Source organism: Corvus moneduloides, chromosome 9, assembly GCF_009650955.1.
Source record: "Corvus moneduloides isolate bCorMon1 chromosome 9, bCorMon1.pri, whole genome shotgun sequence".
NCBI classification, from domain to species: domain Eukaryota; kingdom Metazoa; phylum Chordata; class Aves; order Passeriformes; family Corvidae; genus Corvus; species Corvus moneduloides.
The window spans coordinates 561,397-585,398 of record NC_045484.1 but is presented as its reverse complement, the minus strand read 5'-3'; the positions used below and the strand labels follow the sequence as shown (position 1 = coordinate 585,398).

The 24,002-nt window shown below is 40.6% G+C and overlaps 1 protein-coding gene across 8 annotated transcripts in view; it reads left to right on the top strand.

Moving 5' to 3' along the window:
* CEP350 (centrosomal protein 350) overlaps positions 1-24,002 on the top strand; it is a 70,597-nt gene that overhangs the window by 635 nt on the left and 45,960 nt on the right. For 5 of the 8 annotated variants that reach the window (XM_032118425.1, XM_032118423.1, XM_032118424.1 and 2 more), the window contains exons 2-10: positions 10,032-10,117; positions 11,729-11,772; positions 12,712-12,826; positions 13,460-13,592; positions 14,567-15,153; positions 15,679-15,789; positions 18,264-18,377; positions 22,106-22,249; positions 23,056-23,711. In XM_032118425.1, the coding sequence (XP_031974316.1) occupies positions 10,045-10,117; positions 11,729-11,772; positions 12,712-12,826; positions 13,460-13,592; positions 14,567-15,153; positions 15,679-15,789; positions 18,264-18,377; positions 22,106-22,249; positions 23,056-23,711 (1,977 nt within the window). In that variant the 5' untranslated portion in view covers positions 10,032-10,044. Of the gene's footprint in view, positions 1-142; positions 1,231-4,380; positions 4,663-10,031; positions 10,118-11,728; positions 11,773-12,711; positions 12,827-13,459; positions 13,593-14,566; positions 15,154-15,678; positions 15,790-18,263; positions 18,378-22,105; positions 22,250-23,055; positions 23,712-24,002 lie in introns of those variants that run through there. The other 3 variants (XM_032118420.1, XM_032118421.1, XM_032118422.1) reach the window with 3 other exon arrangements.

The following is a 24,002-nucleotide window of genomic DNA, read 5'->3' as shown; positions in this document are numbered from 1 at the left end:
TTCATCGGTGCCATTCACTGTGCCTGTTTGGAGGCATAAAGGCTTTTCTACGAGTGTGACTGTGTTGGTTTTTTGGTGTTTTTTTTTTTTTTCCTGTGGATGCAGTTTTGTGTGGTATGTTGCCTGCTGTCGGTGTAGTTTTTGTGGAATAGTTAGGGTGGTCAGGCACTGGAGTAGGTTGCCCAGGGAGGTGGTGGAGTCACCGTCCCCGGAGGTGTTGAGGATGTGTCTGAATGTGGCGCTGAGCGATGTGGTTTAGTGGTGTAAGGGATCCAGTTGGTGAATGATTGGACTTGATGATCTTAAAGGTCTCTTCCAGCCTTGACGGCTTTCTGAGTCTCTGATTGTTTCTGTCTCTGGATATAAGCTCTAGCTCAGCAGCTGTGCATCTCCTGGCGCATTGAGTAAGTTTGCAGGTAGAGGTTTTTCTGTCAAATAGCTTCATTGTGTAGATGAACAATCCAGTTTCTTGAAATGGAAAATTTAACACTTGACTGCTCAGTTTTGGGGGGGTTGCCATCTTAAGCTGCTTCGACTCTTATACTGATTTGAAAACTCTAAGTACGGTGACCAAAAGTGTTTGTGGGACAAACGTGTGGAGCTGTGCGTGATTCACTGCTTAGCATGTAAGTTCTCAGTGTTCTGTCAGGCTGTCTGCATGGTCGGGGTAAGTTTTGCTGTCTCTTTGCTACAGTTCTGGTTGCTGCAACAGTTTCATTAGGTAATGCTTTAGATAATTAAATGCAACTGAGGGTGTGGCCACGTGAACACTGTAAACTGTCGAAAGCTTCGGTTTCTGAGAGTGACGCTACTTTAAACAGAAGGTATCCTACACCCACTAAACAGAGCAACTTATTTATGTAGTAATGGCACATTTCTACAAGGGGCCAGGGTGCCATAGAAATTACGTGCATCCAAAGGAGCGTGGGCAGCAGCTTGAGGGAGGTGATTGTGCCCTTCTGCTCTGCTCTTGTGAGACCTCACCTGGAGTGCTGCTTACAGTTCTGGTGTCCCCAGCACAGAAGGGACGTGGAGCTATTGGAGCAAGCCCAGAGGAGGCCACAAAATCGGTAAGAGAACTGGAGCACCCCTACTGTGAAGACAGGCTGAGAACGTTGGGGCTGTTCAGCCCGGGGCATTGAAGATTGCATGGAGACCTCACAGCATGTTCAGTATCTGAAGGGAGCTACAAGGAAACCAGAGAGGGACTCTTCGTCGGGAACTGTAGAGGTAGGACAAGAGGGAATGGCTTCAAGCTGAGAGACTGGGTTTAGATTAGGTGTTGGGAAGAAACTGTTCCCTGTGAGGGTGGTGAGGTCCTGGCACAGGTTGCTCAGAGCAGCTGTGGCTGCCCTATCCCTGGAAGTGTCCAAGGTCAGGTTGGACGAGGCTTGGAGCAACCTGGGATTGTGGAAGGTGTCCCTGCCCATGGCTGGGAGTTGGAACTAAATGATCTTTAAAGTACCTTCCAACCCAAACCGTTCTAGGATTGTATGTTGCTGATTGGCGTGGATCATTTTGTAGGCTGCCTAGGCTGGGTGTGGTGGTGACTGAAAGAAAGTGATTTTACAACTATAAAACGTCTTGTTTGTGTGGATTTGTTAAACTAAGCTTTGGTGCATGGCTCAGGTTTGCCACGGTAACACTTAATGATAAGCCAGTCCCAATGTGGATCATGTCTGTTATGTCTTGAAATAACTTTATTGGTAATTTGTGTCACCTCAGCAAAAGCATCCTTTAAATGGATAAAAATCTAGTATTGGAGTTGCTACATCTGTACTGAAGGTTTTGTTGACTTGGATGTAATGAACTTTGTGTCTCCTTTCACCTGTCTGCCAGACATACAGGCATTTTTAGCTTTCTGCTAAAAAAGTTAACTTGTATCAAGCAGACTTGTGGAAAAAGTCATTAATGTGTTTAGTCTCATCGACTTTAGAGTGCTCAGATGAGGCTGCAGTCCTATGAAAGTGTTCCCAGTTAGGCGGGTGTTTGAAATCAGGAGTGTCAGTGCACACAGCACTGATATTTATTCCGTGTTACCATCTCTGGGAGGTGAGTGAAGCTGCACAATCTAACATGAATGGTGTGATGTGCTGCTCCTGCTGCTGCTTCTTTCCTCCCACTTTGACTGTTCTGCCAGCAGCCTCATAAACTCAAAGAAAAGTCACCGTAAAAGGAAAATTATTAATTTTCTGCCAGGTTAGTGATTTGAATTGGCTTGTGATGCAGTCAGGTGAGCGTTGCATCTATGACAGAGTGACATGATTGCTAGAGAAGGTAGGGAGGAATACATGCATTCCTTCATCACTGTGGAGCTGCTAAGTCTGCTCAACTCTACTTGGAAAATTTACATCAGAGATCCACCTTTTTATCAGTAGAGCAGGACTGTTTAAACTCTGCTACTGATGTACATAAACTAATTCATGCTATTCAAATCAATAAGTGTTAATATGAGATCAGGTGTACTGATGCAATAGTGATAACAGAAGGACTTTGGTAGTTGAGTGCAGAAAGAAAACTTTCCCAGTGCAGTCAATATATTAGGCATGTGGCTGGAGTAGAACAGGAGTGTAAAATTTATCCATAGATGTAAGTGCTTGGAAGATAGATGTGTATCATTGTGCTAATGATATAATAGGCTTTAATGGACTGCTCCATTGAGAATAAAATTACTTGTATGCCTAAGTCTGAAACCTTTGTCGATATACTAGAGAAAGAATAGAGCAAATAAATGAACTAATCAATTATACCAGGCCAATTGAAACGTAGTGAATGCTAACAGAAATTCTGGCTGTGTTTTAGCTTCCTAAGAACACTTCTCACCGATGGCAGAATTTCTCACTAAGTCAGATCCATGGCAATGCACCAGGTGGAGTTCTCACACTGAAACAGAAAAACTTTTAAAGGGATGGTGTTATTTAAATACGGGAAAATATCTTACTGCTACTTTTAGCTAGATCAAGAAAAGGTCTTTCAGCAGAGTCCTGGTATCTGCCTCTGTAATGCCTGGTCAGAAACAGAGCTGGTGATCACTGTTCAGATTGTCATGAGGTTTTTGTGTTTGGGGTTTTTTGACATCTTGTGTTGTTATTGAGACACTTCTTAGATGCTCCTTCTGAATGCAATTCTGAGCAGAGGCATCAAAGGTGAGAAAGTGGCATTTGGAACATCTTCCCTGAAGTTTTCACGCACTTTGAAGGAAAATAGTGATCATCCTGCAGTTGACACAGCTGCAGATGAAGTTGCTTCTCTGCCCATATGTCTGTGGTCGTGGTGAGAGGTTGAAAGCTGTTGTCTTTCTCAAAACTGACAGGTCTGGTTCTTGTACTTGGCTGAGAGATTTGCCTGTAAGTTCTAGGAAGACTCCCTCACAGTGGAGTGTTCCTTGTGAGATGAGACAGGACTTGAAGAATTTGAGCATATTTTGCTGAATGGATTTATTAGGGGCCACAAGAGTTGAAATCTTCTAATGTGCGGTTTCTGGTAACTGGAGGTGGAACCAGTGAACAAACGCTTGTTTTGAAGGCTGAGGAAACAAAATGCAGGAGTACTGTATTGGTCCTAGAAACTGGGGTATTTCCTTTTCTATCATAAATGCTAAGATCTTTGAAGTCAAAGGAGATACAGAACTTGTGAATGGATAGGCAAACCCTTGTGTGCATCTCCTTAATAAATGGATGCATTCTCTGTGCCTTCGTACTCTGATTTCTTTGCGAACAATGAATCAAGTTACACTAGCTGTCACAACATTCATTTCAATAGATTTCCTCAGAGTACCTCCTGGCACGTCATGCAGCAGACGAAGACATCGAATGCATTTCACTTTCAGTAAAACTACTAGTCTCTTTTTAGGGCCAGTTTTATCTTTTTTATCACTTCTACATCACTTGTGATGAAGCAGAGACACTTGCAAGTTGCCATGTCTTTTCATGGCAAAAGGATGTGGTAAATGTCCTTTCTCAGCATACAGTTGGAAAGAATCAGATTCAGAAATGTTTCATTTATAGAGAAATCTTCACTATAGTTTGGATGCAAATTTAGTAGCTGACTGATGCCAGTGATTTAATCATGGAACTCATGAAACATATTTGTATTTTCTACTGGTTTTTTTGACATTTGATGGATGTGTGTTTATGTCATTTATCTTCCTGGTTAACAGCTAGAGGTAGTGACACATGCTTTGAAATTCTTAAATGCTCTTCTATCTGCAAGTGTGTGGTGTATCTTGATTGTTCTTTTTTTGTACTGCCTTAGTATCCCTAAATTTTTTTTTGTTATCTAGCTTAAGACAGATCAAATTTTATTTAATTTCTTTTGAAGCTTTTTTTATTATTCTAATTATTTTCCAAAGTAATAATGATTGGAATGTGAGTTCTTCTGGTATATTTACTTCTTGTATTACAAGACAAAATACTGAATATTATCTAAAATTAGATCATTTAGAGCAGCTAATGTTCATGAGCTCCTTGGGCATTGCTGGTGTTCACTTCCTTTGCATTTCATTTGAAGGCTTATTGTATAAATGAGCATGGGAAGGAGGTGGAGGGAGGACCTGCCTCATTCTGCAGTGTCAGCTGTAGATTCTGGAGATGTGGAAGTTTTTGGACAAACACGTCATGCATTTGTTTGTTGTGCTGGAATTTGTCCTCAGTCCTGAGGAAGGTCAGTACATTGCCTGCATCTGATGGTGTTGAAAGGCAAAGTTTTCTCAAAATGTGCTCTGGCCAAAAAAAGAGTATGTTACTCTTGTATCAAAAAACATTTTAAAAGCCCATATACATAACCAAAACAAGTCTTAGAACAATGTATTATGGATATTTTTAACTCTCACTTAAACGGGATAATGCAATATGGTAAGAACTCGGGTTCCGGAAAAATGAGTAGATTAACGTTATTTTTATTCCAGACTCAAGCATATCATAATAAATTGTAGTCTGTGGTATTTGAGAAGACATGGAAAGCGTTTCTGGCATCTTTAAGTATAATTTCCATCACTTTCTGTAGACTGGCTCAGCAAAAGAATTTGCTTGACTGGGTCTGACTGGGCCTGTCCACCTGTGTCTGTTACTGCCAGCAATGCAGAGCTTTAGCTGCACAGACAGGAGGATCTTTAAGATTCAAAAGTCATCTTTGTATTTATACATGGAAACTTAAAATGTTTTTGCAAACAGGAAAAACTATCCCGAAAACTGGTTCTTTGTGTCTGTGTCCATTTCCTCCGCAGACAAGTCTGCACTGTGTGAGGTGTGGGTGCAGTGGGACGCATTGGAGCAGGGTGTATAGACTCCCATGGTGCCCTTGAGCTCCAGTGGTGTCTCCACTGGTAAGAAGAAGGTGAATGGTTCTTGTTTTCCCCAGTCCCACTGTTCTCCTCAAGGCAGAGGCAGAGCAGCTTCACACATTTGCTCCTGGGGAGCAACAGCCAGTACAGGACTGAGACTAACTTGACTGTTCCATCCCTTCTTGTTCTGCTTGCATGGAGGTTGTTGCTTATAGTATGACATAGATAAAACTAATAAAGCAAAAGGAACAGGCAAAATTCTTTTAGCCTGTACTAGACCCCCAGTTCACTTTGCTTTACCATATAATCCTATTGACTTTCTGCCTGAATAAGGCAAGAGAGACCCAGACATAAAGAAAGGAAAATATGGCTTCTTTTATTGGCACTGGTGCCTCATTTTTGCTTAAACTTCATGAAATGTTGTCCTTGTGTGCTGTGTACCCAGTTTGTAGCAAAGTCTGCTATGTGGATAAAACATTTGAGAATATCTCATAGATGTCATTGTTAACAACTCATTTCATTCCATGCTCTTAGCAAACCTTCATCTTTTCTTTGGTGGTATCCGTTTTGTTTAGTATCCCTTATGTTGTTATAAGAAACAATGTCTTGAGGAGTACTGTTCCCTGTACATACTGTGGTTTTGTCCATAGCCACTACATGTTAGTGAAAATAGCAGTGGGTAATCTCTTGCTCACATGTCTTCCGTCTCTGAATTGGCACAATTCAGTTTCCTCTCCTGTTTCCTTGTTCCAGTGCCATGACTTCTGAACTTCCTCTTTCCTTTTCTTACCGAGTCTGTGCTTCTAAGAAAAAAATCCTTATCGAGGATACTTGAAAAAACTTCCCAATTGGCCAATACACAAGTTTCTTTTCTTCCTTTTTGCTGCTCTCTATGCCAGCTCTTCAAAAGTTCATTGCATTTCTCTCACCTTTCTACCTTTCTTATTCTCTTCATTTTTATATCCTGTTTCTCTCACCATTTTTCTTTTCTTTTTCCCAGTCTTGTTTTTAATCTCTTCATATTTTTGTATATCTTTGCTAAGCATATTCTACTTTCATATCTCCTGCTCTTTTTAAAATGTTGTGCTCTTAACTATGTTCACTTCTTGTTTTGTTGTCTGTTGTACCTTTTGATGCCATCCTCGGTATGTTTAGTATTAAATGTGTTGGTTTCTCATGTTCCTTTTTTATGTGGCAATGCTCTTCTCTTTGTTTCCATTTCCTCCTTTCCGGTGCTTTCTCATGCATTTTCTGATCTGTCAGTTCTCTTCAGTGTCTTCTTGTAGGAACAGTATTTGTAGAAGAGAGTGGTTGTCATGTCCTGTATCCATCCCCCCGCCCAGTTTCTTCCAGGAGTTTGGAGTAAATTGTTTCCTTTCGTGTTTCCTCTTAGGTCCTCATCTGTAGCAGTTCTGCTGTGCCTTTTCTTGTGTACTTTTTTTTTTTTTGGACATATGAGTAAAGAGTGAGATGGACACTTGGTGTGGGATTGAAATGTCAGAACACAATGGGGTTTGTATCTTAATCACTCACCCAAGGAGAGGCTTGGCAAACCAGCCTTGAATGGACCTGTGTGGGATGTCTGTGTCTCCCAGTGAGCAATCCAATAACCATGCGATTAGTTCTGTTGATTGTGCAGTCTTTCATCTTTTTTTCCAACAATTTTAATGTTCTCAAAGCCTTATCCAGCCTGCAGATAACCTTTTGCCATCAGTGCTATCTCCTCAAAAGTTCTTTGGCATTTCATCATTTGAGCTCAATCTCTTTGTTTAAGGTCAGTATTAAACAGAGGTGAATCATTTAGTTTAGCAGAACAAGATCTCCTTGAAGCAATCATTTCAGAATGTAGTTTTTATGTATTTTATCTAAAAGTTATTCCTGGGACTTAGAGACAACTTCTGTATTGACGTAAAATGTACTTAACAAATAATTTAAATTTCCTTCATATAATTTTTTGTTTAGTATTATTCTCTGATCAATATTCATTTCAGCGTATTTTAGTGTTTAACTGGCCCACTACCCTGCATGCAAGTCCTGTAAGGAGACATGGTAACTGTGTCTGGATTTACTTCTTTTTTTATTCCCCACCTCTTTCTTTACTTTGGGTAACATTAAAGACTCTTTTCTATCTGGTTTAACTTCTTGCAGAGGCAGGGTGTTGAATTGAATACAAGTACTTGGTTTTTTTGTAGAGTGCTGCTTATTCACGTAAGCTGTAGCAATAGAGAGAAGTTATTTTAGTAATATGTAGGAATACAAAGGTTTATGGGAAATCAACATAATTTATTTGTACGTAGGTTTGGAGAAGCTCATAAATTTCTCCCACCCTTCCAAAGGACTGGGAGAGGGACCCCTAAACCCCAGGCCCTCAGAGGTACGATTGCATCAGGACTGAAAACTACTGCAGTGTTGCCTTCCTGAAACTGTTCAATCAGCAGCAACCTGAGTTAAGCAAAACTGCTCCGTGAATCTCAGGGGCTGCTCTGAAGCCAGTGAGGGTCGAACTTCACTCTTGGAGCTGGCACTGCAGGTGTGCATTAGGATAAATACAGCAAGATGCTTCCTGATTTCTTCCCAGCTTGGAGGAGAGGTTGAGTGGCCTTTTATTGAGGGGCAGTAGAGACTTTTGAAGGAGTTGAAATGGAATTATTGACCACTAATGATCATCAGCACACACCTATGGGAATAACTCTGTTACTCTCACAGATGTGTGCTGATGATCAGTATGTATAGTGTGCACTATATTAAGTCTCCTCTAAAGTGTTTCACTGTCTGAATGAGTTCTGTTAGCCCTGGTAAAGGACTGGCAGTTTTCAGTGTCAGGATGAAAGCTATTAACAAGCTACTTCAGACTTTTTAATCTGGTACTTTTCATATGGAGTCAAGGAATACATAGAGTGTGCTACAGTTTTACATTCAGAGGGCTTCGTGAAATAAACAACATAAAATAAAAAAATATAGATTTGTGTATGTAAAATAAAAAGAACAATTCTAGTCCCTGATTAAGCTTTCTTACCTATACTAATAATTATAAATCCCAGGAAATTACATGAAGATGAATACTTAATCCCTTAAAAGATGGTTGCTTGTCCAGAAGTTATCGTATGCTAAATTTACATACTGAGTAGGTTTTGTTATATATGTGTTTGGGCAAGAAACTGATACTGGTATGACACAATATTTTCAGCAGCGCTCAAAATCCGTTCTCTGTGGAAAATTCCCTGATTTTTATTAATATTTGTATTCTCCATTTCTAGCCCAACAGCTCTTTTCTCCAGTGACGGAGAGGAGCAGCGAGATGATTTCTGGGCAGAGCAGTGTTACGATTTACAGCTTGAATGATGTGAGGCACAAAATACCGTTCTGCATGAATGAGCTCTTCAGCACCTGTCCTAGAAGCAGAATTTCTAACTACACTTGGCTTGATGCCCATAACTATTGGGTACTTAAAAACTAACACACTCACCCTTTCTTTCTAGAATTTGTGTGTTATTGTGTACTTCACTAATGTGTGTGTACGGATGTGTTTCTGTACCTACATATATGAGCTAACATACCTTTTCCACACTCTTTCAAACACTTACCTTGGACTCTTCAAAGAAAGTCACAACCAAAGGTCTTTTGAAGACCTGTGTTCTTATTAGTTAGTTTTTCTTGGGGCGTAAGAGCAGTTTTTTGGGGTAACTTACTGCTGTAAATACAAGATATATGACTGAATGTGAGACCAAACTTTACTGCTGGTCGCTGTGAGTGTCCTTAAAACCATATATAATAGAAATCCTTGTCACAAAATATCCGGGCAACAATCTGTTTCAATAAGTAGTAGATAGTGTTAATTTTGGTCTCCTTTTACCAAAAGATTGGTCTTTATATTTGATTGCCTTTTTATGTGGTACACAGTTCAGGGAAGTGAAAGCAAAAGAACATTTCGGTAATTAAAAAATAAGGAAAATTACATCTGGGAGTTCATGAAAGAAGAGAGAGGAAATTGTACTTTTATGACTCTTTCAGAGGTCTAGAACTTCCTGTGGTCACCTGATTTTTTCTTTCCTTAACAGAACTGTTGTCAGTGTGTTACAAAGACAGCTCAGCTAGCACATTCTGGGGGTTTTTTTGCTATTTTGTTTTGTTAGTTTTTCTTCCTTTTCTCCTTTATAAAACCTGCTATGGTGATAGTGGCTGGGAGTTTATACTTTAATTTTGGATTCACTGTGAGTCTTACCTTTGAAGTTCACAGGAAAGCAATGACAGCACCAGTCTCGTCTTTTTTCCTGGCTGTAGTGTCCTGCCATGCAGTTCTGCTCTGCCTTTTCCAGAGATAGGTGACACATTCATTCTGTCATTGGTGGAGTTGGGTATTTCCCCCAAGCATTTATAGGTTCAAGCCATGTGTGTGCAGTATTCCAGTGTGGACATCTTCAGACTTGTTGCAATACTTGTTACTCTGATCTAAATTGTGTTGTCCTCTGGGTCTCCTTTTATCAAGTTAATGCTGCTTTGTGATGAACGAGAACAAAAGCAAACCCTTCTTTCTCCATGGAATTACATGGTTTCTGCAACACTGCAGGAAGCTGTAACCACGTCTGTGATTTCATGCTGATTATCTGACCTTGTTCATGATGTGAGTTTGGAGTCACCAGATGAGGTGGACATTCATCGTAATGATCAAGGTTATGTTCTCTTCAGACAAAGATACGTTTGCTTTTACTTTATACCTCTTTGATTCTTACATGACAAATTCTTTTTTTAGGTAAATTGACACGATGTTGAGCAACAAGTCTAATGAGGTGCCTCTACAAAATCCAAGGCATAACCAAAGCAAGGATTCTACCAGAGGTAAGGATTTTCTTTGTTCTGTTGCTTTGTTTTGGGAGATGTTTTGTCATGAGTTGTTTGAACCTTTGGGGAGTTGTTCCAGAAAGCATTCCCCTGCCTCAGTTTGAGAGCTAAGAGCATGTGTTCTATGGCTTCCTCTTCACAGATAGCAGTTTTGTACCCTGATCTCTGGAGTATTTGCTGATCTGCGTTAGCAGTTGTCAGCCTGGGATATGGTTGCCAAGATGGCACAGAGACAGATTTTTTTAAAGAGGAGGAGCAGTGCAGGAACAGAAATTGGGAACTGTTGGCTCTTGAAAGAAGTGCGGAAGAGCCAGAGTGACAGTTGCTCGGTTCCCGAGTGGTGAAGACGCTTGAATCGCAGCAGTACGTCTCCACTAGGATGACCTTTACAGCACTTTGTCTCCCTTAGCTGGAAAATCACGTTAGCTTTTTGCTGTTAAGATTACTCTAATTTAGGACAGGAGGGTGCAGGAAAAATTAAAAATGACAGTACTTCCCTGAAAGAATCTTCCCTTAAAGGAAGAAAGGTCTCATCTGCACGGCAATTGAGTCGTGTGCTAAGCCTGTGGTCGAGATCGATCATGGAATCTCCTGTATGACAAAACTGGACTCCAGAAGTTATTTTGAAAGTAGAGAAAGATTATTATTTTATCTGTAAGAGGGCATTGTGCTGATTATTTCATGTGTTCAGGTTCTTTTAAAATTACCTACTTTTTGAAGCTGTAGTGTTCAGTGGACAAGAACCACCATCTCTAGAAGTCAAAGCAAAGTTGTTTCTGTGTGACTTCCCTAACCCTCTTCCTTTGTGTTGTTGTATCTTGCCTGAAATGAAATTGGCAGCTCTTTTACGATCAGGAAGAGATTATTTTTTTCAAATCTCTGTTACTACTACTCTCCATGGTTCTGACACACAGATATTGTGTTTTATAAACCATTAGATTATAAGAACCATTAGAAAACAGAAGAGGAGGAGAACTGAGGAAGTAAATATTTATAGAGGAAAACACTACTACATCCTACTGAGCTGGATTGCTCATAGAGTAGGTACTGTCTGTTTAGATTAGAAGGCTTTGGTTAGTACCTCCTGCTTGTTCACAAACATTATTTCTGTTTTGTTTGTAGGGTGTACAGTTCAGAAAGATTACTGTTCATAATTCTGCTGTTCGGAGCTTGGGTTTTGAGTAGAGTCTTTCAGTGACCGTGTATTCATGCTTAGTTTACTGAAGAAGAAAATGGAAGGGGGTAAAAAAAAGGTAGCTAAACTATAGTATAATAGAAAAATATAAGATATTTTTGTTGGGGTAGATAACCAGCTTCGTTTTATCTTCTAAGCATCTTCTATTATATGTGGTGGATTTGATTGCAGGTGTCATCATGCATTCAGCCTAACTTAGTAAACTTAAAGCATGTTACATTAAATACTTTATAGCTTTGTTAAGATGAGCTTTGACTGATAACAGTCTTTCATAGAGAAGATTTACAGGCTGGAACTGTGTCATAAAAAGAACTTGAATAGCAAGCGCATGAAAATTGTTTTGAAGCAACATTTTATTTCATTGTTTTCCATGTACTAATGAGAAATTAATTTCTTTGTTTCTGCCCTGGAAGATCTAACTGCAGCATGGGCTTCTTTTTCTCAGACTAAGGCTGCTGTAAGTGCTTTTTTTTCCTTTGGGGTTGTTTAGCTTGGGGTTTTTTTTTTACTCATTTTCAAATCAGTTAGTGGCTACATAAGCTTTAACCAAAGTATTATTTTACTCAGGGACTGTCTCTTCAACAAGTTGTAAATGGGACAAAGCTGTTGGAGTATGTGAATGTTGAGCTTTGTTGTATCTTGGAAAGAGTCTCCTGCACATGAGGAGAAGCTTTTGCCACAGGAAGCTTAGTCTGGGGTGTAGTAATACATGCTAAGTCTTGAGTGTAATATTACCTTTTTATTTAGCAAAGTGGTGACATCACATTTTTCTGAAAACTTGGAAAAATAGCTCTCCCCTGCTTACTCAAACCAGTCAGAAACTGGGGCAACACCAGGGTATTGAATAATTTTCCATTCTGAGCATTGGAGTTGCTGTATTTCTGTGGGAATTAACTTAGGTCCTTAAGATGATACAGTAGTTTCTAAAACCTGGCTTCAGTGAGGCCAAACAGTTTGGGTTTTCATGGAATTCAGCTCTTTCCCATAACCTTGTCCCTCTTTTTGCTCAATAGCTGAGCATCAGTGTGGGGTTTTACTTGTGGAATTTGTATCATGCTCCATTTATAAGAGACTATTACAGAATTGTTTCCAAGTGGAATTAATATTTTATTCAGGCCAAGCATTAAGTCTTGGAATGGCATGTTATTATTAATTTTTTCAAAACAGCCTACTTAAGGGAACAAAACTATGCAAGAAAACCTAATTTAGATAATCTTATTAAACAAAATGTAATAGTAGTTTCTGATAGTTTTGCAATGTCAGCCTTGTGAAGTTGCTCTTGCCTGCAGTTTTGTTTGTCATGAAAAAGGAAAAATTTGTCATGTTTGGGGGGAAATAAAAATGTAGCTTAAAAGTAGAAAACAATGTTCTAATTTGCATTGTCTTCCAATTCTAGCTACGTCATATAGAGAACAAATTAGAAATAGCTCCCACTACCACAGCTGTGTTCGATTCAGTCATGGATGCCAAGAAGCCCTCTGCTAGTGCCAGCAGGAAAAGCAGCAGGAAGGGTATGTATTATTGAGGAGAGAATGTGTAAGGCAGTGTAAAGCCACTGCATTCTGGGAAAGCTTGGGTTCTTCCTGCCCCCAGGTTGTCTCCTGCCAGTGATTTTTCTTCCTGAAACTCTTAATTGCCCAGGAGAAACTGATGTTTCCTTCCCTGAGCTTAGGAAAGGAGAGTGTTTTATCCCAGTCATTTGGTTAGAGGGGGTGACAGGACTTGCCCCACACTGTGAGTGAGTAGTGCTTACCCCACTACGATACGATGTTTGCTGGATCTGGTGCTTCTGTTACCTGACTGAAGGAGAGCATTTGCTTATAGGAAATAAGCCCTCATTTTATATACTAAGGGCATTCTGGTACTGTGCTACTGGAGAAGAGCAGACAGATCGGCCTCTAGTGGCAACACAGTCAACTTCACAGATTTAATTACTTAGCATTGACTTTTAAGCATTATTATCTCTCTTTAAATATGGTCATTGTTTCAAGCACTTACTGCCTTGCTCCTAGTTGTTGAAATCAACTTGTCAAAGGAGAGAGAGCTGCTCAAACCCAAGAAAAACGATGTCTATTATTCAGCCCCAGGAGCTTTCTCTTTCTGGAGAGATAGATACATAGGGGATTCTTTGGTTTCTGCTTCAGGTTCCCGGTCCTCCAGCCAAAATAAATCGAGCAAGGAGAAGTCCTCACGCAGCCCTCTTCGAGCAACCACTCTGGAAAGCAACGTGAAAAAATGCACTCGTGTGGAATTTCGTGAACCATTGGCTTCATACAGGTTAGTGCTGGGACAGCTGACTGCTGAAGAAAAATATGCTAAGATTAGATTTAAGCTAATAGTGGTGGTTTTGACAACTCCCATCACCCACCCACATGACAGCATGTGGTGTTGGACTTTTTAGTGAATATTACAAATTTATTTTTTATTCAGTGAATATGAGTTTAAGGTCAACTGTTTTGGAACGGGGCCAGGTCATCGAGCGGTATGGCTGTGGCCTTAGTGACCTGATGGGTTTGATAGGTATTTAGTTTCAGTAATAAGAACCAAAAAGACTATTTCCTTATGCTTTTCCAGCTTTGTTTCATTAGTTCTTCGGTATATGTCCCCAAATGTATTACCAAGACAGTGTGGAGCAAGCGTAGTACTAGAGCTAGTACTAAAGATACATTCCATTTCTGTGAGTGTGAGAAACTCATATAAGAACAGCTTCTCATGGAACAAAAATGGCACAGAACACAGAACAGGCCATAGAACACGATTATTATCCTGATTATCTAAGTTTTGGTCTTTTTTTCCACTAGTGTCAGTTGTGAGGTGGTTCTCCGTGTTGCATGTGAGACTGATTTGGATCAATTTTGTTAATTGATTAGCTCATGTACTAATTATGCTTGTCTTAAATCCTACACTTGTTATTTAAGGGGTTTTTTTTTTAATTGAAGGGTGACATTACTGCTTGCTGATTTTCTACTCCTCAACGTTATATATAGTTCTTTTCAGACAGAGAGTGCAACAAACAAAATTTTGAACAGAAGTCTCTTTCTGTTTCATCAGACTTACACTATTAAGTGTGAGGTGATCAGACTTTAAAAGAACTTGCCTTTAAAATGGAGCCAAGGTAGAGGAAGTCACTCAGTTAGTTAATGAATGTGGTGATTGCTGAGTTTAAAGGTCCTTCATTCGTGTTTCTGACGGTGAATTTTTTTCCCCTTCTGTTACATTGGGGATATATGTCGTTCTCTGTCTTATCACAGTTCTAGCCAGCTTGAGGCCAAGCAACTGCTGTCTGGTTTGGACCTGGGCGAAGCAGAAGGGAAGAGTGAACTCCCAGCCCATCTGGCACACGAGCGGGATGAGCAGGATCAGCACAGCAGAGGCTTTGAGAGCCCCTTCCCTTCTGCTGCGGACGAGACCGTCGTGAGGTACCTGAATGACTGGCCAACAATCGATGCCTTGCAGAATAATGAGGCATTTCTTAGGGTTGCAGCACCTCCAGGACTGGAAGAGGAAAAAGCCAGTGGCTCCAGGGGAGATGAGAGTAGCACTAGAGCTTCTCAGAGTAACGCATCCCAGGACAGTGAACTGAAAGTGTCTTCCCCTTCTGCCACGAGTATTTGCAGTGCTCATAGGCTGGAAATCCTGAAACAGCGGCAGCACGATGCCAAGTTGGAGAAGCTGAAGGAGAGGATCCGAAAGCAGTGGGAACATTCTGAGGAGCTCAGTGGCAGAGGACAGCACTTGGGATATGCTGAGCAACCTGTCGTGGTCCCTAACACAGAGAACACGGTGACTCCCAAGGTCAGGAAGGTGGCAGCTGTACCTGCTGCTCCATCATACAGAGGTACGGAGATGCTGATCCCCTCCCTGCTGGCTGTACAGGGTGAGGGAGCTCAATCCATTGAGCAACATTTCAAGGCATGGACCTGGCTCATAGCTCTGTTTGGGCAATATGAGGGTGAATAACATGGTCTGATCACAGATCACAAGAAAAACTAAATTCTTGCAAATTTTCAGAAGTGCAAATTCCTTTGAAATTCTTCCTGTCTCTTCTTAGAATTGCTATAAAAAGAAGCTCGCTGTATTGGTGTTTGGGTTGATTGCAGTAATTTTTTTTATGGTCTCTGAGCTTAGTAACATTGTATTGATTGAAGAAGCCTTTCACATTTTAATAATCTTTTCCTCACCCAGTCTGCTGTTTTTCAACTGCGAGCAAGTGGCAGACTGGTGTATTGCTTTCTTCTAATTTAGCATTAGAAATTCATGTAGTTCCTTTTTTTTTTTGGCAGTTTCCCATCCCTTCCATCCTGACAAAGCTGTATTTACATTTTATGGAGTTATTTTAAGCTCTTGAATCGTTTACTTTCAGGTTTCAATCCTGCTGAAACAGGGATTCGCGCTCCAGATGGAAAGATCTGGCGTGCGGACGAGTTTCGTATCAGTCGGGAGCTTTACAGAGATATTGCACTCCAGTTAAAAGGTGAGCCACAAGTGGAATTGATTAAGCCACACAACCTTCTCTAAGAGGCAGAGAAATATATTTTGTACACGTCTACAAAGTCATGGAAACAAAAAGTTGAACCAGTGAGCGTTAAATATATTGTACTTCTCTACACAGGAGGAATAACTCACTGAACACTAAAATAACAACAAAATAAGTCCTTCTTACCATTCTCTCATTCAAATACTTTTAACAGAAAACCAGTACTGAAAAGAATCAAGTAATGGCATTTCTTTGAAACAGGAAAAAAGAAAAGTCTCCATTAGAATAACTTTTGTTCAGTTTTGTGACTTCTTTATACATGTTTGCGTGAATGAATACAATTTCCTGGTTAAAAGGACAAAGCCCGTTTTTGGTTTCTGTTTTCAAATGTACTGCTTCAAGGCACAGTCTTTATTAATCTTTCACTCTGAAAAGCTGCAGTACCATTGGTAGCTCTTTCCTCTGGGTGAGCTGAAGTAGGATGCCCAGGCGTGCTTTTTTATTTGCTAGGCTGGTTACAGCACAGTGCTGTAAGCTTGAATTGCCTCTGACTGACGGAGCTGGGGGAGGGGGAAGAGAGCAGGTGAATAAAATGGAAGGGAATGGGAAATAAAATCCCCAGAGAACCTCTAGTTTTGTAGCATTAGAGCTTGCTTATTAAGAATAACTTTTCTCTTTGCTCAGAACATTTAAGACTGAAGGAAAATGCATTGAGATTTAAGTCTGTAGGTATCTGTGTAGTGTCTTGTATGGCAATAAATAACTTGTCTTTTTTCTTTGTACAATTTGATACATTACTGAGGACTTTTTCTGGAATCACTCATAAAAAAATAGTTCAGGAAGAAGAGATGCTCCTTTTCAGTAAAATTATTTTGCAAATACACTGTTCAGATCAGTCTGTGAAATTAATGCCAAATTTCCACAGACTTTTAATCTATACTAGCATTTATTTTTTTTAATTTTGGCAAGTGTAACGAGCTATTTATAGAAATTAATTTTTTTTATAAAGTTTCGTTGAAGAGATCCAGTTAAATGGCATTTGGATCATGTGTCCAGTGCCTACAAAAGGAAGGAGCTGTGTGTGTGTGTGTTGATCCGTACTCCTGTCCTGATGCCATATGTACAACAGCTGTTCTGGAACGTGTCTCCTTTCTGAGCTGAAAAGATTATACTGAATAGCTGATTTCTAGTAAACAAATGCTGGTGCTACACATAATATATACTGCAAATGTATTTTTAGGGTGTCAGATTATCTATCCATGTGTTACTTCTGTATTAAATTTACAGCATGTGGTGTTTTGGGTGTGTACAGTCAGTTGTATCAGAACTGTTCTTTGCTCTCTAGTGCTAAAATAATCTGTTAGATCTCTGCAATCTACAGCAGCACTGTTCTTTACAACAAAAAGATTTTTATGTGTAAGCCTAGACCATACAGTGTGTCTTCATCTCTGTATAGCAGTTAGGCTAAAGGATATTGTATGGACCCCAAGCTTCCAGTAATTTTGTCTTACAGATGTTCAGAAGAAAACACTAGTTACTAGAATAAAACTAAAGACTAGAACAAAATTGCTGTAATTAGGAGCCAGGCGGGAAGCAGCCTGCACTTTCCTGGTGTCAGGAAAGGGCTGTTTACTGCTAAAAGAGGTGAGGAGGAAAGTTAACTTTCTGCAAATGCAGTCACTGAGGCCTCTGGTACTCAGCACATTGATTGTCTTACCTGCTCTTGTTGTCAGCCTTAAAGGCAGATAGAAAATTTGTAAGGAAAGGGTGCTAAGGGTGGGAAAGACACCTAAAATTCCAGTCCTACTTCTTTGAGATATAACCTCTTGTTCTGTCTCTGATGCTTCCTGTGGGCATCCATCAGAGAGTGGATTCAGATGAAATTAGGGGCTGTAAATGTTTGCATTGGCATCTAAATAAAGCTTCAGATCTGTCCGTAGAGGGGGTTGCATCTTGGTTGTTTTAGGCTGTCTGATCACATTCTTTAGAGAAGAGAAACCAGAAAACAGTGATAACAGTGGCCACAGAGTTCCTTATGTGCTGAATGTGCTGTCATGCATTAATGTGGAAGCAGCAGCCTGTGTGTTCAGGAGTGAAGGAACTACATGTCCTTGTGGAACATTAGAGCAGTAAAATGTAGTGTCTGTAGCAGAAGAGAACCAGCAGTTGTTCATGTTAAACTGCCAACATTTCTTTTAGAATTGAAAATTAACGCTGTAAAGATCTGCTGTGGCATTGCTGTGGCTTCACTGCCTTCCCGTGCGTAGGTAAACAGCCTTTGATTCAAAATTCCCGTGCTGTGAGGATTTTGAAGTGCTGGACTGAAGTCATTGATCTGGGTATATAATCTGGGAAAGTCAGTGAATTCTGTTGTGTTTCTCTGAGTTCTGCTTTTTCAAATGTTGTAGCAAGCTTGTTGTTCTGTGTTCTCCTCTGTGGGGTATCACTTAACAGCTTTTGTTTGTTTTTAGAGGGTTCAACAGTGAAAGGAAAATCTAGTGAGAGAAACAAAGAGAAGAAAGCAACCAGACCAGCGCGGAAAGTGCAAAAACTGACACGGTTGTCAAGTCCAGAGTCCAAACAAGGTGACTGTTTCTACTCTCGAGGGAGGATTGTCACATGTCCTTCAGAGATGAGTTTTGTCTCAAGAAAGAAAAATTAAAGCATATGGCTTTAAAAGTCTTCTTAGATGTGCATCAGTGCAGTTGTAGTGAGTCTGTACACTGTGCTGCATTAGGGATTGTGTGTGGTTTTGTTGTTGGTTGGTGGCTGTGTGCACTTTTTTTTTTTGTGGTTTATTTTAATTTTTTGCCTTTCCACTTGCTGTGTGCACCCTGAGGAAACTGCTGTGGAGTGTGAGTTTCTTGTGGGGAGAGGTATCCTTAGGTATCTGTCAGGGCAGCACAGACAAAAAGAAGCAGTAGCTCTGCTCTGGATCCTGTTTCTGTTCTGCTTGTGATGAAGCTGGTTAGAGCCTGACCCACAGCTCAGTCAGCAATGCTAAGACATGATATTAAAATCAGTGCCAATGGGACTTGCTGAGTTGCTTTCCTCTGTCAGGTGAGGAGGAGGGACTGCAGTCAAAGCTGTTCTCTTAGATGATTTCTCAGTGGGGAAGCAGAGAGCAGGATGCTTCTGGTTCTTCTCTGTTGTTCTGCCACATTTCAAGTTGTTGCTCTCCGGCACCTTCAGTTCTGGCTTAACCCACTCCTGGCTTTTTCAGTTGGTGAAAGAATGTAAACACACATTCCCTGACTAGTCTTCCAAATCTTGGTATTTTTAAAGAAATGTTTATCTCTTTTACCAACTGAGAACTTTTCTCCCCCGCTGTTGTCTGACAATTCCACTCATTATTAAATACAATGTAATTATTTAGAGAAGATGATGTGAGCAGGTTCCTCTAGAGCAGTGCCTTATAGAAGAAAATAAAATTAACGACGTGTGGAATTCTTAGTTTCCCAGTAGTGTTAATCTTTGATATTGGCAGCAAAAGACTTAGGAAGACTTTCAGATATGCTTCATATTTGGTTTTAGTTTTCATACGAAGTGAGTAGTTATGGCTGCAATCACTCACATAGCAATTTCATTTCTTTAAATATATGCAAGTTTAGGCACCTCTTGAACCTCTCTTAAGGTTTTATATTTCTCCTTATGAACAGTGACCCATAATGTGTAAACATTTTGAAGGAAATAAAAGCTTCTTTAAAAATTATTATGAAGGATTTTTAGAGAGTGAATATGTGCTTCTGCATGCTGTAAATCCTGAAGCTGCTTGTGAATATTTTGTGGTAAGGAATACTAATACTTCAAGTGATAAGCATGGATTTGCTCCCTCCTATGCTGATCAGTCCCTACTTAAGGAATCACACTCAGCTGTCTTACATATGTATGACAGTTCCAAGTGAGGTAGGAGCTCAGTGCACAGGACACCCCCAACAATCCCACCCTGTGCCTGAGAGCGTTGTCCAAATGGTTCTTGAACTCTGTCAGTCTTGGGACTGTGACCACTTCCCTGGGGAGCCTGTTCAGTGCCCAAACACCCTCTGGATGAAGAATCTTTTCCTGATACCCAACCTAACCCTCCCCTGACACAACTTTAGGCCATTCCCTCAGGTCCTTTCACTGGTCACCACAGAGAGGAGATCAGTGCCCACCCCTCTGCTTCCCCTTGAGGAAGTCCTCTCTGCCTTGAAGGGAGTCAGCAGCTGTAAGCTCCAGCCCCTCCATTACATACAAAGCCACTGCTTGCTATAATGGATTCAGTGTGTGGAAAATGATGGCCTGAATTCCCTGGAAGACAAAAACCAGCTCTTAAGTGGCACATCCATGCTAGTCCATCCTCCTTCACTCATTGCAGTAAGAAACTGCTTACTGTGGCCAAGGCTATTAATAGCCACGGCTCGTGTTCTGCCCCGTTGGCGGGTTTTAGTTAAGCAGCTGACTTGAAATGGAAGATGACACTTTACACTGGCTCTTTAAACACACGCAGAACAAACTGAGAACAGTGAGTTCTGCAGGAGAACCCCTTTGGCTGATGCCTCTGTTTCAAAGAGGCTTGTAGTGACATGTTTCAAGTGACAGCTCTATTATAAAATATTTGGATAATTTACAGTGCAGGGAGTTCTGTTAGCAAAGGGTTGAATAGGGGGCTGCAGACTTCAAGGTTATATACAATAACAAAAGAAAGGAGGTTGGAAACTGAGGACAGGGATTGCCAAAAGAATTATTCTGCTGTCCTGGATTTCACTTGACATTGTTGCTATCCTGTCTTCAAAGTGCTATTGGGCCCAGTACAGTCCCTTTTTTGTTTGGCTGTGGTGATCTCATGCTGCAGTGGCTGGGTTTCTTTAGGCAGAGCTCCTGGAGGTAGAGCCTGAAGTGGAATTGTTAAAAATCAACTGCAAATTGTATATTCAAGTTAGGTACTTTTCTAGCAGTTAAATACCCTTGAGTGGTCTGATTAATTTATATATTATTAACTATCTGAATAAATCTATTTCAGTTTTCTTTTTTGTACTGTGTTTTTCTCCAAAGTGCTTTTAAGGTAATTATTTTCTAAAAAAATGTTAGTAATATTGGAAGTTAGTGGGTTGAAAGGTGAGTTGAATAACCCTATCATTTAATCTACCCAATATTGGGTAAAGATGCCACCATAACCACTTGTTATTGATGCCTGAGGTGGCCACCTAAAACACAAAGACTAGACAAGAATAAGAGAATAAAAGGAGGTATTTATTTGAAGGGCCTTCAAAGGTAAACCCTGGGCAGTCCAAAGGCTTCGGCCAGGATTTTATAAGTTTGGTTCATTTATCATTGTATACATATCAGGGTTAATTCCCTAATTATAACTTTAGTTAATGGTGTAATTTCCCCAAGTTTACCTCTTCTTCTTAAGATTCTAGTTTACACATATTGGGCCTAGGATAATCTAGGTGTCCTTGGAAAGCAAACTTAGAGAGGCTTGTTATGTCTAACCAGCATGAGACAACAGCAGTTAACAGGCCACAGGAAACTTCAGAGTTACACACTAGGCAGTGCGGGATTTGAAAAATATAGAAGTTAAAACCTAAGACATCATTATCATTTAATTATATGTAGGAATAAAATAATCCTATAACATTTTGATTGGGTTTCTGTCACCTGCAAGGTATTCCGTCCTTGAATTAAGTATCAGCTAATAGGGTTTATTCTTAACTGTTTTCAGTGCTGGAACAGAAATCCCAGCTAAGGGACAGTGAGTTAGCGTTGATGTACAACACCTGCTGCTTGGTATTTTTTAACCTGCTCACAAGACCTGTATCTCACCAATTAATTATCTGTAGAAAGCTTTCAAGTGGTTTTGGTTTTTTTTTTCTAGAGTATTAGCTAATATTATTTTAATAGGAAGGTTTATTTATTTTTGTTCCTTTTATTACAACAATTTAGTTGTTTTCATGTTTTTATTTCTTATTTTCCATATTTGTGTGGTGATGAGCAGCTCTAGAAATATTACCCCTGTCCCTAGTAAGGCTTGTTTGGATCTTTTAGACCTGTATAACCCGTTCTTGTTTTATAAATCAGTTTTTGTAGGGCTTTACTGTGCTGCAGTGTGTTTTGGGTGTTACACTGCATGACGTGTGGGTGTGTGAGGCAGCTGTGACTCCACAGCTGTCTTCCTGGGACATCGGTGTGCTGACTGTTTGTGTAACTGCAGCTGTACCACTTCTGCAGAATTAAATGGCACAGAAATTATGAATGGCTGTGATGAATACTTCTTTCTGATACCATGGCAAATCCTCTGGTGCTTGACTTTTATTTATTCCTTATTTTGCAGGTGGAAACTGTGTGATAAGTGCATCCTCCTGGCGGGAGGGACAAAAGCTGGTAAAAAAGATCCTGGGTCCAGCTCCCAGAATAGAACAGGACAGAAGAGCTGTATCCAGTGACAGAACAGGCCGAGAGAGAGCTGCCAAGTCTGGTAAGTTGTTCTTTTATCACTGGACTTACTTCATTTTACTTTATTATATAACACTGCATGTCTGCAGACTAGAACAGACTTCTGAGATAGAATGTTGTGAGAGAGAAGTCTTATCAAAATTACTCCGATTTTTAACCTGGAATTTGAGGGAGGTGGGGGGGAAATTTTGCTCACAACCATGGCTGGGATGCATAACAGTTGTTCCTGGGTGCATTATGGACGTTTTTTTCATGTCATGGTCCCTGCACATGGGACTTGAAGGGTGGAACGTGCTGCAAGGGTGCTTGGGGTATCTGAAAAACGTGAGATATAGGCTGCAACCAGAAAAATGGGCCGCTGCAATCTGTCTTTGCCTCTTGAAGCCAGTGGGGAAAGGAATGGCTAGCAGTGGTCCACAGGCCAGATGAATTTTCCAGGCGTGCTGTATATAATCCATAAGCTATGGCTGAGCATGCCAGTTTAACAGGAATTGTGGTTCTTCCAGATACAGTATAGTGTCATCCATTTGCATCTTAAATACTCATTGATTCCTCCACCAGCCCTTCTCTGAATTTATCTAGAATCTCAGACAGGGCAAATAAGGCATGCTGGTAACTGCTGTGCTTCTTATGCCTGTGAGGTGGTGGGGCTGGTAAGAGTAGAAAGGGTGTGGACTCGGTGTAAGCAAAGGCTGCCACATTCAGACCATGACTGAATGAAGCAAAGACCTGTTTACAGCAAGATCTGCCCTCCTCCCTCAGCCTTCTTTTTGCAGCTGTTTTCCAAATTTGATTGTTACCCGAAGTATTTGACAACTCATTCTTTAGCAGGCTGCATTGGAAGGACAGGTTCTGATTCTAGACTGGATGTTACCCGTAAAAGCTCTTCAAGAAGTTCTGAAAGGTCAAGAAGTAGAGTACGGTCTGAGACCAATCTGAGAAAACTGGAAGCTCCTCTTCCAGGTGATAACCAAGAAGATCATGCCTCTGTAAAGAAGGACTTCCTGCCCGTGGAGATACGTGGAATTCTTGATGACCTGCAGTTGGATTCCATGAGTACAAAGCAAGAGACAGATGTGGAAAAGCAGAATCAAAAACCTGTTTTGCCTACTCAAAATATGAGGAGCCACAGTCCAACCAAAAGGAAACCGGACAAGGTAGCTGCCAGTGAGGAGCCTCAGGTGATCTCTAAGAAACGCCACTATGACAGTGATGAGGTTCGTCAGTACATCATCAGGCAGCAAGAGGAGAGGAAGAAGAAGCAGAATGAAGAGAAGAAAGCACAAAAGGAGGCAACAGAACAGAAGAACAAAAGGCTCCAAGAGCTCTACAGAAAGCAGAAGGAGGCTGTTACTAAAGTGAAGAATGTGCCTCCTCCTGAGCCTTCAGCAGCCAAACGGTTACAGGAAACCTATTCCAAACTCTTGCTGGAACGAACGCTGTTAGAAGAGCCACCTCAGCTGCCTGCGGTGCAGGAAACACAGGTACAGCTGATTCACTCACTTAATGTCTTGCAGTTGTTTGCAGGAATAGGAGGTTGTCTGTTTAGGAAGGTTGTGACTTGTGCTGGTCTGCTGGTTATCAGTTAAGAACAAAGAGCAAAATGTGTAGCTTTGCTTAAACATAATGATTTCAATGTGCAGCCTCCTTGCTAGTGGCTGCTTTTTGGCACAGCAAAGCCTACTAGAAAGTTGACTGAAAATCATCTTTCTATTTTAAACAGAAGCTGAATTCTGGGTATTAGCCTTTTCAATTGTAATGAGGCAAGAGCTCCT